A 17431-nucleotide genomic window follows, 5' to 3' on the forward strand; every position below is an offset into this window, starting at 1 on the left:
TTAATGCTCCTTCTATAGCGGAATCTTGATTACTTTTAATCTGACTTCTAAGGTTAAGGTAAATGGTCATAACAACAGAGGAGACGTGAAATCATTATTAAAGCATCCTGGTAAGCAGCATAAAAAGAGGGACAATGCCCACAGTGAAAGTGCCCCTAACACGCGTTTCACAAACACTTCCTCTGCCAACAGTGAAAGTGCCCCTAACATGCATTCTGAGGAAGTGTTTGTGAAACGCGCGTTAGGGTCACTTTCACTGTGGGCATAGTCCCTCTTTTTATGCTTCTTACCAAGATGCTATAATATTGATTTCAAGTCTCCTCCGTTGTTATGACCATTAACCTTAACCTCAGCAGTCAGAATAAAAGTAATCAAGCTTCTGCTATAGAATGAGCTTTTTATTAGCTATGATTTAATTTAGTGGTTTTGCTACAAACTATTTAACCTATTCATTTTGGGTATTAGTAGCAACAGCAAATCTTCCACTTGGCATTGATAATATCTGATCTGACTTCCCATTTGATTTATCAGTGGAGACAGTTTATACCTATCACCCTGGGTTTAAGCTAATTTTATTACATTTTATTGCATTTATGACTGTTTTTTTATGACTATTTCTAATAAAGTTTTTTTTATTTGAATGTTTCCAGTTCTATACCTTTGTATCAACTGTTAAACTAGAGTTAGGCTCTTTTCTCTGTTGTGCAACATTTGTTGTATTTTTTGTAAAAATTGTTACAATTAGCCTTATACTCTGGTGTTCAGCAAGCTAGCAAATGAATGCCAAATAATATAGCTGCTTGAACAAATATTTCCTACATTTACTTATCCCTAAATCTTCTTTTGGTATTACGTCTAGTGAAAAGTGTCAGCGCCATTATTAAAATCACAAGCATATGATAACCTCTCAAGATGTGATGTCCATTGCAGCTTGAATAGCCAGAAAGAAGCCCTGACACAGCATTTGTCTCATCTATTTAGAACGTCAGGGCATAAACCCACTAAGTTTTAAGAATGCCCACCGGGATGTTTCACTGTCTCACTTTTTTTTCTCCATTGACTTTTATAGGGAATATGTGAATGTGCACGCGATATTCTAACTTCGGTCTTTTGGAGCTAGTTGGGTTACCGGAGCAAAAAACAGTTTACTTTCAACTCATAATACGAGCGCAAAAATATTACTTCTAGCGCAATTAACGCTCGAGGGGGAGCGTTAATTTGTACTCCACTAGCAATCTGGCTCTAAACATTTTACATTACAATCTTAAAGTGTTTCACGTCCCTTTAAACATATAATGCATTTTTATAAGATTGCTTGATTATTCATTCATGTTTGGTAAACCTGCATTCTAAACATAGACATGACAATTAATATATTAATGTAAAAATGTAACAATACAGCAGCTCATAAAGAATATCCTCACAACCGCCCAGCAGTTACCAAAGCAAGCAACTTGCAGCAAGAAATGCTCCATCAGGATATTAGTAGCGACCAGAAACAGGAATACTCAAGTAAATAAGAAAGCTATTTGTTCAGGATTTTGATTTACAAAAAAAAAAATGATTAATTATTCAGCTAAACCACAAGACTTTAGTGACCTAGACAGCTTTTTTGTACTATGTTTTAGGACAGCCAAGAAACTACTAATAAAAGAAAGCTACTTTATATATATATATATATATATGGTAAATTCAGGCCCAGTTGCTATTGTACGCAAGAACTGAGCAGCACAACAAGTTAAAAAAATGAAACTTTCATGAGTAAGAAAGAACTAAATGTTAAAAAAAAAAAAAAAGTACAAACTACTTCTGTAATTAAAACAGTACCAGTGTAGTTAGCGCTGCGGAATCTGTTGGCGCTGTACAAATAACCGATAATAATAATACAAGGTTTGTAACGATGATAAACATATAGAGCTCGAGACACGCGCTTAACCCTGAGCTTACCTTTGTAAACTATCATGGAAAGGAGACATATTTCAGCAAAGGATATCAAGGGAAAGAGGTAAATCAAAAGCCATAAATTGGATTATTTTTTTTTTTTTAAATTGGACACTTAATTCCTATCTGTATCATTAAAATGTAATGTAATTAAGCTTTCATGGTTTAGATAAAGCATGCAATTTAAATAGACTTTTCAATTTGTATCTGTAATCAAATGTACCTCATTTTCTTGGTATCTTTTATTGAAAAGTATAATTAGGTAGGCTCAGGAGCAGCACTGTACTACTGATGATTGGTTGCTACACACATATGCCTAGTCATTAGCTCAATGGTTTAGGTCCCAGTAGTGCATTGCTGCTCTAGAGCTATTGCTCTGTGTAGGGGTTAAACACACAGTTACAGCATTTTCTTGTTGCACATTTACATACCTTTACATTTAAAGTTCAGCAAAAGCAACACAGCTTTCATAATTTACCATACGATTTGCAAATATTTAGAATTTGAATATGAAAGTAGAGGAACAAAAGATAAACATATTTGTATCACACAAGTTAAACACATGTAGAAAGCTTTATGAAAATAAGAAATGTAAAATCATAACACTGAATATAATCTCCCTTTGCCTGAACACAACAGACTGGATATGGACTCATTGAACAACAACCTTTTTGAGTGATGTTGGTTTTTTGGGTTTGGGCACTTCTCGCTGCTTTCCTTTTTTCACTAGAGGAGCGCTAGAATCAAGAGGGTTGTGTGGTGTCAGGCTTGGTTTGCTCTGCTGCCGCTTAGTTATAGCAGCTGGCTCCCGGGAAATAACAGGGACACCTCCTCCAACTAAAGACAGACAAAATACAATATAAAAACAACTAGTGAGGCAAATTAAAAAAAAAATCTGGTACACAGAAGCATGTTCATAACAAATATAATGACTAGAGGTGGAGCCTTTACTGTAGTATATGTACTGATTAAAACACATATATGCACACACACACATACATATAAATACACACACACACACATACATGCATACACATACATACATATAAATGCACACACACACATACATATAAATACACACACATACATACATATAAATACACACACATACATATAAATACACACACACACATTGTATGCTTCAGGACATGATCAACTCAACTGATTCAGCATCCCCTTGCCCCATTTCTGTGATACACTATGGAGCAGGTAATCCCACCTTTTACAGTATAGGCAGACATGCAACAGCAATCAAATTCCATGCCAGTTTAGAAAGTCAATAGTTATGCAATGGCTCCATTTGTGCAACCAGTGGTATGACAAAAGCCTCTACTCAACACAGTAACTGAATGCTATTGGAGAGAAAATATCTAGACAAGTTCTGTGCACCCTGTACAGTAAAGGCTGAAACAGTCAATTTTAATGGTGACTGTTACGTCCCTTTAATTCAGGTACACTTCCACTTTTCTATGCCTGAGTGACCCTCCAGAACACCTGCGTTATCTTTTGTAAGTGTTCTACTAACATTGCTCATTAAAATACTGAACTACAGTATGTCTGTGCTATCACTTAAGGTTTTGTTGAAGCCTTCATTGTCCAAAGTGGTAGAGAGACGTAACTTTATTAATAAAGATGGGCATATATGGACTTATATTCAGGCTACAACTACATCATATCCATATGTATCATATTCTGTAATCAGTGCACTCTACATCTATGGTAAAATGTTTCTAAACATATTTGAACATTATGTTTCTTATTAATATGCAAAAACAGATTTATTTTACCAGAAAATACAAGAGGCTTGGCAGACTGCTTTGCCTTCTCCGAGTGCTGTTTCTGTTCCAGTGCTGCAAGCATGCCGCCCAAATTCAGCTGAACCAGCTCCTTACTCTTCCTGCCACCACCCTTTGTTTTGACAGTCTCCTGCGACAGAAGAAAAAACACAGTCTGTAAATGTCCTCTCTGATGGAGTCACTTATAGGCACGCACCTTCAACAGGTTAAGTCGGAACCAGTGAGGCGCACAATAAAAAGCCACTTTTCATTCAGTTCTGCAAATGTATTTCTTACTAAAGAGCATTTACATAACAAGTAACTTTTTTTTTTAATTTTATTTTCTCTCTCTAAAATATGCATATACTAGTCTGAGGTAATTAAAGGGACATTACAGTCAAAGTTTAAAGGGACAGTCAACACCAGAATTGTTGTTGTTTTAAAAGATAGATAATCCCTTAATTACCAATTCCCCAGTTCTGCATAACCAACACAGTTATAATTATACACGTTTTACCTCTGTAATTACCTTGTATCTAAGCCTCAGCAGACTGCCCCCTTATTTCAGTTCTTATGACAGACTTGCACTTTAGCCAATCAGTGCTGTCTCCATGGTAAATTCCCGTGCATGAGCTTAATGTTATCTACATGAAACACATGAAATAATGCCCTCTAGTGGTGAAAAACTGTCAAAATGCATTCAGATTAGAGGCAGTCTTCAAGGTCTAAGAAATTAGCATATGAACCTCCTAGGTTCAGCTATCAACTAAGAATACCAAGAGAACAAAGCAAAGTTGGTGATAAAAGTAAATTGGAAAGTTGTTTAAAATTGCATGCCCTATTTGGATCATGAAAGTTTTTTTGGGACTTGACTGTCCCTTTAAATGCACATTGATAAATTACATCTTTGAATAGAAACATATATGTGATATACATGTATTGGCAAAAATACTTCTAGTAAAAGTTATCACTGTTTTAGTGTTCACATTATTTTGCTGCACGTGCATGTGAAGCATAACTAGATATTCTCAGTGCACCAACAATTTAAATACTGCAGCTGCTCAAAGTACTAGTGGGGCTTGTATCATGACAGCAACTAACAAACTGAGTCATTACCAGATGGTACAAGCACCTTAGGCTCTCTAAGCAAGTGTTGTGTTTAAAAGGCTGGTGCACGGTGCATACTTAAATACACTTTTGAAACAGTTATAGCTTTCATAAAAAGCATTTTTGTTAATACATGTATATTACAAAAAGGCTTCTATTGTAATCTGAAATGAATCCTTGTGGATTCCAATTTTGGCTGGAATGTCCCTTTAATGCAATTAATAAAGAGTGGAATCTTTAAGAAATATTGTACTGCATATACAACTTTGCCTTCTGTAGAGACCTGATAAAATGCACTCAGAAAATGTAACAAAATCCAAAACAGTGGCCAAAAAACATAGAAATACAGTGGTGGTTACCAAATTATTAATGTTTTGAGATACTGTCAAATATCATAATAGACTACATTGAAATTTATGAAACAATTACTTCTGGTACCTAGCATTCTGGATTATTTTTCAAATTTCAAAGTTATGTCTATTTCCACTCCTACTACATCAAGTGACAGCCATCAGCCAATCACAAATGTATATTTTGTGAATTCTTGCACATGCTTAGTAGGAGCTGGTTACTCAAAAAACAAATTATGCTTACCTGATAATTTCATTTCCATCTGTGGGAGGAGAGTCCACTGCTTCATTCATTACTTGTGGGAATTAAGAACCTGGCAACCAGGAGGAGGCAAAGACACCCCAGCTAAAGGCTTTAATACCCCCCAGTCATTCTGCCAAGGGAACAAGGAACAGTAGGAGAAATATCAGGGTATAAAAAGGTGCCAGAAGAGTAATATTAAATGTAAGTCCGCCCACCGGAGCAAATGGGCGGGAGCAGTGGATTCTCCTCCCACAGATGGACATTAAATTATCAGGTAAGCACTATTTATGTTTTCCATCTTAATGGGAGGAGACTCCACTGCTTCATTCATTACTTGTGGAAATAAATACCCAAGCCCTAGAGGACAATGCATGAAAATAAACGGGAGGGTAAAAGGAGGTTGACCCTATACTGAGGGCACCACAGCCTGCAGAACCTTTCTCCCAAGCAGCTTCCGTCGAAGCAAAGACATCAAATTTGTAAAACTTTGTAAAAGTATGTAAGGAAGACCAAGTAGCCGCCTTACAAGTCTGCTCCACAGAGGCCTCGTTCTTAAAGGCCCAAGAAGAGGCCACAGCTCTAGTTGAGTGAGCCGTAATCCTCTGAGGAGGCTTATGTCCTGCTGTCTCATAGACCAAGCGGATAACGCTCCTCAACCAAAAAGACAGAGTGGAAGAGGTTCTCTGCCCCCTACGCTTCCCTGAATATGCCACAAATAAGGATGAAGTCTGTCTGAAATCTTTCGTGGCCTGAAGATAAAACTTCAATGCTCGAACCACATCCAAGTTATGCAGTAACCTTTCCTTAGACAAAGAAGGGTTAGGACACAAAGAAGGAACTACTATCTCCTGATTGAAGAAATCCCAACCCAGTGTGAAGCACAGCCTTATCAGTGTGAAAAACCAAGTAAGGGGATTCAGACTGCAAGGCCGCTAACTCAGAGACCCTGCGAGCCGATGCAATAGCCAGAAGAAATAGAATCTTCCAGAACAGAATCTTAATGTCAAGAGCATGCATAGGCTCAAACAGAGCCCTCTGCAAAACCTTAAGAACCAAGTTTAAGCTCCAAGGAGGAGCCGAATTTCTAAAGACAGGTCTGATCCTAGACAGAGCCTGAACAAAGGACTGAATATCAGGAAGCTCCGCTAGCTTCTTGTGTAACAGCACCGACAACGCCGAAATCTGTCCCCTTAAAGAACTGGAGGCAAAACCCTTATCCAGCCCATCCTGGAGAAAGGCCAAAATCCTGGATACCCTAACCTTGTGCCAGGGATATCCACGTTCCTCGCACCAGGATAAGTAGGTCCTCCACACCTTATGATAGATGCGACGAGTGATCGGCTTCCTGGCCTGGATGAGAGTATCAATTACTCTCTCAGAAAAACCTCTCTTAGCCAAGACTAGGCGTTCAATCTCCACGCAGTCAGCCTCAGAGAATCGAGATTTTGGTGTAGAAAGGGACCCTGGACCAGCAGATCTCTGTGCCAGGGTAACCTCCATGGAGGAGATGAAGACATCCCCACCAGATCTGCAAACCACGTCCTCCGCGGCCACAACAGAGCAATCAGAATGGTCAAAGCTTGCTCCCGTTTGATACGGCCACCACTCGAGGAAGAAGTGGCAACGGTGGAAATATATAAATTAGGTTGAACTCCCAAGGAATTCCTAAGGTATCTATCAGCTCTGCCTGTGGGTCCCTGGATTGCGACCCGTATATGGGTAGCTTGAAGTTAAGTCTGGACGCCATGAGGTCTATCTCCGGCGTCCCCCATCTGTTGCAGATCTCCGCAAACACCTCGGGATGGAATGACCATTCCCCTGGATTAAACGACTATCTGCTGAGAAAATCCGCTTCCCAGTTGTCCACACCCGGAATGTGGATCGCTGAGAGCAAACAATTGTGATTGTCTGCCCATTCCCGAATCCGAGATACTTCCCTCATGGCTAGGGAGCTTCTCATTCCCCCCGTTGGTTGATGTAAGCAACCTAGGTAATGTTGTCCGACTGGAATCTGATGAATCGGGATGACCCCAGGTAGGGCCAAGCCCTCAGAGCGTTGAATATCGCTCAAAGTTCCAGAATATTTATTGGAAGAGTCGACTCCTCTCGAGTCCACCTGCCCTGTGCCCTTCTGGCACCCCAAACAGCCCCCCATCCTGATAGACTTGCGTCCGTGGTCCTAATCTCCCAGGATGGCCTCAAGAAGGATGTCCCTGGGCCAGCTGACCCATACAGATCCAACAAGAGAGGGATTCCCTCACTCGGTTGTCCAGAGAGATCTGTTGGGATAGATCTGAGTGATTGCCGTTCCATTGTCTCAACATGCATAACTGAAGAGGTCTGAGATGGAACCTGGCGAATGGAATGACATCTGTGCTGGATACACCTGGCCACAGGTGGCCTTGAGGAGGTCTGAAAGGCAAGACAGCTGGACACAATCTTGGAATGTCTCTGATCCATCAAGAATATCTTCATAGATATGGAATCTTTTATCGTACCCAGGAACTCCACCCTGTTGCTGGGAACCAAAGAACTCTTCCCTTAGTTTATCTTCAATCCATCAGATTGAAGGAGAAGAAGAGCCCTCGAGTGGTCCTCCGCGAGACTGCAGGACGGAGCCTGGACCAGAATATCGTACAGATAGGGAGCCACCTACTGGAACGATTACTCAGAGAGATCCCTCACGCACTCTAGAAAGGAGTCTCTCTTCTCTGATCTTGAGGATAGGTTTGACAGGAGGAATCTGCCCCTGGGCGGATGAGTCCTGAACCCTATCCTGTAACCCTGGGATCCTGGAAGTCTGTTATCCAAGCCTCTGCGAACAAAGATAGTCTGCCCCCTATGCGATCCAGTGACGGATCAGGGGCCGCTCCTTCATGTCGACGGTCTCGATTGAGATGGCTTCCAAGATACCTTGGACTGCTCCGTCTTCGCAGCAGGCTGCTGACGTAGAGACTTGTCCGAACGAAAGGGACGAAAAGTAGAGCCCTTAGGCTTATTCTTCTTATCCTGCGGAAGGAAAGCACCCTTGCCTCCCATGACCGTGGATATGATAAGAGTCCAGGACTGGACCAAAAAGAACTTTCCCTGAAAACAGAAGGGATAGTAATCTAGACTTGGAAGTCATGTCAGCAGACCACGACTTTAACCATAGAGCTCTGAGGGCTAGAACAGAGAAACCTGATGTTTTGGCATTCAGGTGAATAACCTGCATGTCTGCATCACAGATAAAAGAGTTAGCTACCCTTAAGGCCTTTATCTTTTCCTGTATCTCCTCAAGGGGAGTCTCCACCTCGACCATAGCTGATAGTGCATCACACCAACAGGTATCGCAGCTGCCGGTTGGAAAACAAACCATGTGAGTTGGAACATCTTTCTCAACATGGTTTTTAACTTCTTGTCCATGGGCTCTTTGAACGACGAATTATCCTCGAGGGGAATAGTCATACGCTTAGTGAGCGTGGAGATAGCTCCATCCACCTTCAGAATGGCCCCCCATAGCTCAAGCTGAGAGTCAGGAATGGGGAACAGCTTTTTAAAAGAAGTAGAGGGAGAAAAGGACAAGCCCAATTTCTCCCACTCATTCTTAATAATTGTAGCCATCTTCACGGGAACTGGGAAGGTCTGAGGCACCACCCGGGCTCTTCCGGAAGTTTCGGAACCTCCAACGTAGCAAGCACTTCTTTCAGTAAAATGTTCAACACCGATTCCGTCCCAGAGAGAGCGCCCCCTGACGAGTCGGAGGAGTCCACCTCTTCAGATAATCGCTCAGAGACATCAAACGGAGAAGATGACCCCTGGGACGGAATGCTATATCTTTTCCTTCACTTGCGCTTCGCAGGGCGTGGTAGTGCATGGAAGGCCGCAGAAACCGCCTTTTGCAACTGGGCAGCAAAATCTGGCTGCCACGAGGCCCTTCCCGCGGGAGGATTAGTTGGGTTTTGGGGAGCTGCATGTGTAATCGGAGATGAATTTTGGGAACACACCTCGCGGGACGGAGAACCCTGAGAGTTGGAGGGCTCAGTAGTACTAAATATCTTATTCTTTTTAGATATTGCAATCTTATCAAAGCATGTGGAACACAATTGAGCAGGCGGATCAACCTCTACCTCCTCACAATAAACATAGGTATTAGATTTAATTAAAGAGGGAGAATCCTCTAACATATCAGAGTCCTCCATAGCTTGCGCCTTTAATACGGACTGAGATAGATTAAATGGCACCTTTATACACCAATGGCCGGGGCACCCACCACCTCCTATGACCTGGACCATAGAGAAACCGTTATGTCTCCCGCAAATGCCAATCAGGAAAGAGGAAGTTGAAGAGGCCACACCTGGTCACATGGAGTGCCATGCAGGACCGCCCCTGCAGTAGAGAAATTGCGCCAAAAAAAGGTCGCGCAGATCTCACCTGGCTGTTCACACATTGCTAGATCATCTCACACATGACGTAGCATTGACACAAAGATATTATGCATAAATTCCCCCGTTTAATAATCCCCTTTCCAGGGATATTAACCCTTGATTCTATACAGATAAAAGGAGACACACTGTGACCCTGTCTTCTTGCGTTATCATATGTGTATAAATGAAAACGATCTTACCAGAATCTATGCCATGGAACAGGAACATGGCCCTTCAAGTGCGACAGGTTAGTAGCATCGCTCCTGACATGGACTTGAGTGAATAAAGGCAGGCTGCGAAACTTGTCAACGTGGATTGCCAAGGAGCTGTTAACATGAGTTGGGATGGTTTCGCAGAAACGACACTCCCTGCATCTCCAGACTCTAACTTTCATCCATGCTCTCACTGAGAGGCTGACAGGATTACTTAAAATTCCAGTCCCATTTCGAAGAGTACTACCCTCCATAAGAGACTACTCCGAATCTTCCGACACTTCTCTGCCAACCTCCTGTGACAAAAGGCAAATAATGACTGGGGGAGGTATGTAAGCCTTTGGCTGGGGTGTCTTTGCCTCCTCCTGGTGGCCAGGTTCTTAATTCCCACAAGTAATGAATGAAGCAGTGGACTCTCCTCCCATTAAGATGGAAAGTGCAAATATAAAAAGACTGTGCACATTTTGTTAATAGAAGTAAATTGGAAAGTTGTTTAAAAATTGCATGCTCTATCTGAATCCTGAAAGTTTAATTTTGACTTGAGTGCCCCTTTATATGTTAAATGCAAATTTTGAAATGTGTTTAACTTCTGAATGGATAAACATCCATTTAGCTATAAATTCTAAAAATAAATAAATAAGTATACTGGTTCAGTAATTTAAGAATTTCATGAACAGTAAAAAAGTAATTCAAGAGTAATATTTAGCTGAACCAATCTTCATAAAAAGGTGTGTTCATTTATAGGAGTGTTCCTTTGCAGGTGGTTTGGGAAATTGTGCTTATTAGTTTTTAAAGGGCCATAATAGTTAGGAACCTCATCAGCAGTACTAGTTACACAAAGTCGTAAAACTAGTGCTGCTGATTGGGGCTTAAACACATAATAGTACAGGCTTGCTGGTAAAAACATGTGCACTCTCCTGAGCCTACCTAGGCATGTTCTCAAATAAAGAGGTTACATTTCAGGTACGGATACAAAGAAAAAGGAGGTCATTTTGATAATAAAAGTAGAATGGAAAGTAGTTTTTGATTATTTTAAATTAAATTACACACTTTATTTGAATAATAAAAGTTTGATTTTGCAAAGACGGTTCATTTGTTAATACATTTTACTTGTGCCAGATGGATCACAATTTCTGTGACAGTTACTATGGGTGCAGGCTGAGTTTATATTTACAGTTTCCTGTGCAACGGCAATGAAATTCTTCAACAATAATGCCGGCTGAGAAGAGGTAGTGTTTCAATGCAGATATAAGGAGAGCATACAAACATATGCTCTGTGTGCACCTGTGACGAAAAACTTTACCATTAGCTATAAGCTTTAATAGAAACAAGGGTCCTGCAAAACACTTCTATTAAAACACTTGACTATAGTGTCCTTCTAAAAAAGTGTTATAAAACCAATGTTTTATTATGTACAAAAACAGAAAGGTTCCTGTTTAGAAACTCCCAAACAGGAGCATCTAGAAATGAAAACAAAAGTTTCAAATTGACAGCAATTTGTAGAGATAATATTTACCAAAACTTCAGTACAAAAGTACCAAAAAATGTTATTCTCTAATGCATTTGTCATTACATTCCAAAAAATATACGTATCTTATACAGAATGGTAACAACACTTTAAAATGTTTTAAATAGGTATTGCCACAACTTACTAGTCCATGCCTTGGTTGACTATAGCTATGACTCTTCAGGGGCCCAAAGCGGAGGTTTCTGTCTGCGCCACCAAAAGATGATGCAAGATCAGGAAACTCTTCATCATCCTTTATAAAATAAATACAAAACAAAGAATAATAATCATTATTTATCGTGGTCATGATCATAAAAATAAGCATCACTATAAGTAACACTATTCAACTACTTATAAACTTCACGATCTGTTACTTAAAGGGACAAGTCAACATCTGAGATTTTTATACAAAATGTTTAGTTATGCATAATTAATTTTAATTTTTTTGCCCCCTTTTCATGCAACGCTCTGAAAATTTAGCAAATTTTAATTCTCAGGATTTGAAATGCATCTTGCTGACTTCTCAAGACAAACCTGCTACATATCTGTCTCTAATTGGGTTTATTAGAAAATAGCTACAAAACAATTCACTTTATACTAAATTTATGATTGTGGCTAGCCTTTTTGTCTGTGGACTTAAAGGGACACTGAACCCTTTTTTTTTTTTTCTTTCATGATTCAGATAGATCATGACATTTTAAGCAACTTTCTAATTTACTCCTATAATCAAATTTGCTTCGTTCTCTTACTATCTTTATTTGAAATGCAAGTTTAGATGCCGGCCCATTTTTGGTGAACAACCTGGGTTGTCCTTGCTGATTGGTGGATAAATTCATCCACAAATAAAAAAGTGCTGTCCAGCTGCCTGAACAAAAAAAAAACAGCGTAGATGCCTTCTTTTTCAAATAAAAATAGCAAGAGAACGAAGAAAATTGATAATAGGAGTAAATTAGAAAGTTGCTTAAAATTGCATGCTCTATCTGAATCATGAAAGAAAATTTTTTTGGGTTCAGTGTCCCTTTAAGCAGAGATTGATTCCTCTAAATAAGACAAATGGTGGGTGGAGTTTGGCTACTGAAAAATAACTGCAGTAAAAAGGATGTTAATCTGTTTTAAAAATGTTAATGCCTGATATGTTATTTTATAGCAACACAACAGAAATGTCTTGTAAAAACAAGCTGTTTACCGTCCCTTTAAACAGAAAATACCTCAGATGGTCATTTATTGGGCCACAAACCTTTATATGTGCGTACAATTACTGTGTTCTGCAATTAACAAAACACACCAGGGTTGCAGGGGATGTGGTTGCTACAGTGCCTCCAGTACCAGGAAGATCACTTCAACCCAGGACCATTTCTGCTACTCTGTCAATTATTTGGTCACCCAAAGGAGTGCTTTTATGTGCCAGCAGGCAAAATTCACCAACTGTACTCTTCCAAGTTCACCAGCCTTGGCCAGATTCAACACTTTCTATAAAATTCTATGTAGGTAAAAAAATGAAATTAACTTCATCACTTGACATGAAATAGTTTATTAATTAGAATAAACCAAACAAATTGCGCCAACTAAGAAAGGTCACATATCACCCCCCCCCACACACACACACACACAGATTGGAGAAACAGCTAATTTTCTAATCCCCATCTAAAATTATGTTAAGTATATGAATTATTTGATTTTATTACATAACTTCAGTTATTTTATTGAACTTTATTATTACTACAAAACCTATTCGTAGAATACTGTATATTTTACAGTCATTATATATAACGAATAAATACAGTGCATAAATCAATTAATTTAATAATTATTATATTAGTTTATATACTCTATACAGCAAATACATACATTTAGTTTTACATTTGATCACAATTAAAATTAATTGAGTGTTAGTCCTTTATTCATTTAGTATTTCTATATACACTTTGGTTTTCATGGATTGCAAAAAGCTGTATCTGCATTCAATAAAACTGGATTTCAAAATAAATTCCTGGCAATATAAAAGTATGTATTATATATTTTTAAATATTTTCCCTGGTTCCTAGAGCTGAAGCAAATGTGTTAAATTATTTTTATTCTCACATGAGAAGGTATTAGATTAATCATATATACATGCTTCAATTGGAGTAGTTAGGGGAAAAAACATGTTTGCAGGGGTATTTGCCACAAGGTTGAGTTTCTGTAATAAAACACAGTGCAAGTCACACCTAAGCTACACATTTAAGGAATGATTTAGTTTTTAAAAATAGCTAAAACAATTCATAGCAATTATTTAATGATACATGAATTTGATGTGTTAAATTATGTATCACTTCCAATTCCATTAGTATAATGCATAGCAGCCATTACAAAAACAAATGCACCCTCCATTTCTGCATATATAAATTAACATACCAGTCTTTGCAGAATCTGGCCACCCTCATTAATTGACAAGGAGCATATGGGAGCCAATTCCTGTTCACTATAATGGCTTGGAAAACATGGCCTCCAATTGGCTGAATCACCCAATCAAAAATATGCCAGGCTGGGTGTTTGGTCAGACTTTGAAAACTAAAAAAATAACAGAATTTATGTTTACCTGATAAATTACTTTCTCCAACGGTGTGTCCGGTCCACGGCGTCATCCTTACTTGTGGGATATTCTCTTCCCCAACAGGAAATGGCAAAGAGCCCAGCAAAGCTGGTCACATGATCCCTCCTAGGCTCCACCTACCCCAGTCATTCAACCGACGTTAAGGAGGAATATTTGCATAGGAGAAACCATATGTTACCGTGGTGACTGTAGTTAAAGAAAATAAATTATCAGACCTGATTAAAAAAACCAGGGCGGGCCGTGGACCGGACACACCGTTGGAGAAAGTAATTTATCAGGTAAACATAAATTCTGTTTTCTCCAACATAGGTGTGTCCGGTCCACGGCGTCATCCTTACTTGTGGGAACCAATACCAAAGCTTTAGGACACGGATGAAGGGAGGGAGCAAATCAGGTCACCTAAATGGAAGGCACCACGGCTTGCAAAACCTTTCTCCCAAAAATAGCCTCAGAAGAAGCAAAAGTATCAAATTTGTAAAATTTAGAAAAAGTGTGCAGTGAAGACCAAGTCGCTGCCTTACATATCTGATCAACAGAAGCCTCGTTCTTGAAGGCCCATGTGGAAGCCACAGCCCTAGTGGAGTGAGCTGTGATTCTTTCAGGAGGCTGCCGTCCGGCAGTCTCATAAGCCAATCGGATAATGCTTTTAATCCAGAAGGAGAGAGAGGTAGAAGTTGCTTTTTGACCTCTCCGTTTACCAGAATAAACAACAAACAAAGACAAAGTTTGTCTGAAATCCTTAGTAGCTGCTAAGTAAAATTTGAGAGCACGAACTACATCCAAGTTGTGCAACAAACGTTCCTTCTTTGAAACTGGATTAGGACACAAAGAAGGCACAACTATCTCCTGGTTAATGTTTTTGTTAGAAACAACTTTTGGAAGAAAACCAGGTTTAGTACGCAAAACCACCTTATCTGCATGGAACACCAGATAAGGAGAAGAACACTGCAGAGCAGATAATTCTGAAACTCTTCTAGCAGAAGAAATTGCAACCAAAAACAAAACTTTCCAAGATAATAACTTAATATCAACGGAATGTAAGGGTTCAAACGGAACCCCCTGAAGAACTGAAAGAACTAGGTTGAGACTCCAAGGAGGAGTCAAAATTTTGTAAACAGGCTTGATTCTAACCAGAGCCTGAACAAAGGCTAGAACATCTGGCACATCTGCCAGCTTTTTGTGAAGTAACACAGACAAGGCAGAAATCTGTCCCATCAAGGAACTTGCAGATAATCCTTTTTCCAATCCTTCTCGAAGGAAGGATAGACTCTTAGGAATCTTAACCTTGTCCCAAGGGAATCCTGCAGATTCACACCAACAGATATACCAAATTATGTGGTAATTTTTCTGGTTACAGGCTTTCAGGCCTGAACAAGAGTATTAATAACAGAATCTGAGAACCCTCGCTTTGATAAGATCAAGCGTTCAATCTCCAAGCAGTCAGCTGGAGTGGGTCGAACGGACCTAGAACAAGAAGGTCTCTCAAAGGTAGCTTCCATGGTGGAGCCGATGACATATTCACCAGATCTGCATACCAAGTCCTGCGTGGCCACGCAGGAGCTATCAAAATCACCGACGCCCTCTCCTGATTGATCCTGGCTACCAGCCTGGGGATGAGAGGAAACGGCGGGAACACATAAGCTAGTTTGAAGGTCCAAGGTGCTACTAGTGCATCCACTAGAGCCGCCTTGGGATCCCTGGATCTGTACCCGTAGTAAGGAACTCTGAAGTTCTGACGAGAGGCCATCAGATCCATGTCTGGAATGCCCCACGGTTGAGTGACTTGGGCAAAGATTTCCGGATGGAGTTCCCACTCCCCCGGATGCAATGTCTGACGACTCAGAAAATCCGCTTCCCAATTTTCCACTCCTGGGATGTGGATAGCAGACAGGTGGCAGGAGTGAGACTCCGCCCATAGAATGATTTTGGTCACTTCTTCCATCGCTAGGGAACTCCTTGTTCCCCCCTGATGGTTGATGTATGAACTTGGCCCTCGCTAGCTGAGGCCAAGCTTTGAGAGCATTGAATATCGCTCTCAGTTCCAGAATATTTATCGGTAGAAGAGATTCTACCCGAGACCAAAGACCCTGAGCTTTCAGGGATCCCCAGACCGCGCCCCAGCCCATCAGACTGGCGTCGGTCGTGACAATGACCCACTCTGGTCTGCGGAAGGTCATCCCTTGTGACAGGTTGTCCAGGGACAGCCACCAACGGAATGAGTCTCTGGTCCTCTGATTTACTTGTATCTTCGGAGACAAGTCTGAATAGTCCCCATTCCACTGACTGAGCATGAACAGTTGTAATGGTCTTAGATGAATGCGCACAAAAGGAACTATGTCCATTGCCGCTACCAACAAACCTATCACTTCCATGCACTGCGCTATGGAAGGAAGAGGAACGGAATGAAGTATCCGACAAGAGTCTAGAAGTTTTGTTTTTCTGGCTTCTGTCAGAAAAATCCTCATTTCTAAGGAGTCTATTATAGTTCCCAAGAAGGGAACCCTCGTTGACGGAGATAGAGAACTCTTTTCCACGTTCACTTTCCATCCGTGAGATCTGAGAAAGGCCAGGACAATGTCCGTGTGAGCCTTTACTTGAGGAAGGGACGACGCTCGAATCAGAATGTCGTCCAAGTAAGGTACTACAGCAATGCCCCTTGGTCTTAGCACCGCCAGAAGGGACCCTAGTACCTATGAGAAAATCCTAGGAGCAGTGGCTAATCCGAAAGAAAATGCCACGAACTGGAAATGCTTGTCCAGGAATGCAAACCTTAGGAACCGATGATGTTCCTTGTGGATAGGAATATGTAGATACGCATCCTTGAAATCCACCTTGGTCATGAATTGACCTTCCTGGATGGAAGGAAGAAGTGTTCGAATGGTTTCCATCTTGAACGATGGAACCTTGAGAAACTTGTTCAAGATCTTGAGATCTAAGATTGGTCTGAACGTTCCCTCTTTTTTGGGAACTATGAACAGATTGGAGTAGAACCCCATCCCTTGTTCTCCTAATGGAACAGGATGAATCACTCCCATTTTTAGCAGGTCTTCTACCCAATGTAAGAATGCCTGTCTTCTTATGTGGTCTGAAGACAACTGAGACCTGTGGAACCTCTCCCCTTGGAGGAAGCCCCTTGAACTCCAGAGAATAACCTTGGGAGACTATTTCTAGCGCCCAAGGATCCAGAACATCTCTTTCCCAAGCCTGAGCGAAGAGAGAGAGTCTGCCCCCCACCAGATCCGGTCCCGGATCGGGGGCCCGCATTTCATGCTGTCTTGGTAGCAGTGGCAGGTTTC

The 17431-nt window shown here is 40.6% G+C and overlaps 1 protein-coding gene across 3 annotated transcripts in view; it reads right to left on the reverse strand.

The window, feature by feature from the left end:
• The window catches only part of SECISBP2 (SECIS binding protein 2), a 105612-nt gene that overhangs the window by 55340 nt on the left and 32841 nt on the right, over positions 1–17431 (reverse strand). For all 3 annotated transcript variants that reach the window (XM_053702396.1, XM_053702395.1, XM_053702394.1), the window contains 3 exons: positions 11688–11795; positions 3729–3867; positions 2609–2778 (listed from right to left, as the gene is read on the reverse strand). In XM_053702396.1, the coding sequence (XP_053558371.1) occupies positions 2609–2778; positions 3729–3867; positions 11688–11795 (417 nt within the window). The remainder of the gene's footprint in view (positions 1–2608; positions 2779–3728; positions 3868–11687; positions 11796–17431) is intronic.

The sequence above is a fragment of the Bombina bombina genome, chromosome 2 (genome assembly GCF_027579735.1).
Source record: "Bombina bombina isolate aBomBom1 chromosome 2, aBomBom1.pri, whole genome shotgun sequence".
Taxonomy (NCBI): Eukaryota; Metazoa; Chordata; class Amphibia; order Anura; family Bombinatoridae; genus Bombina; species Bombina bombina.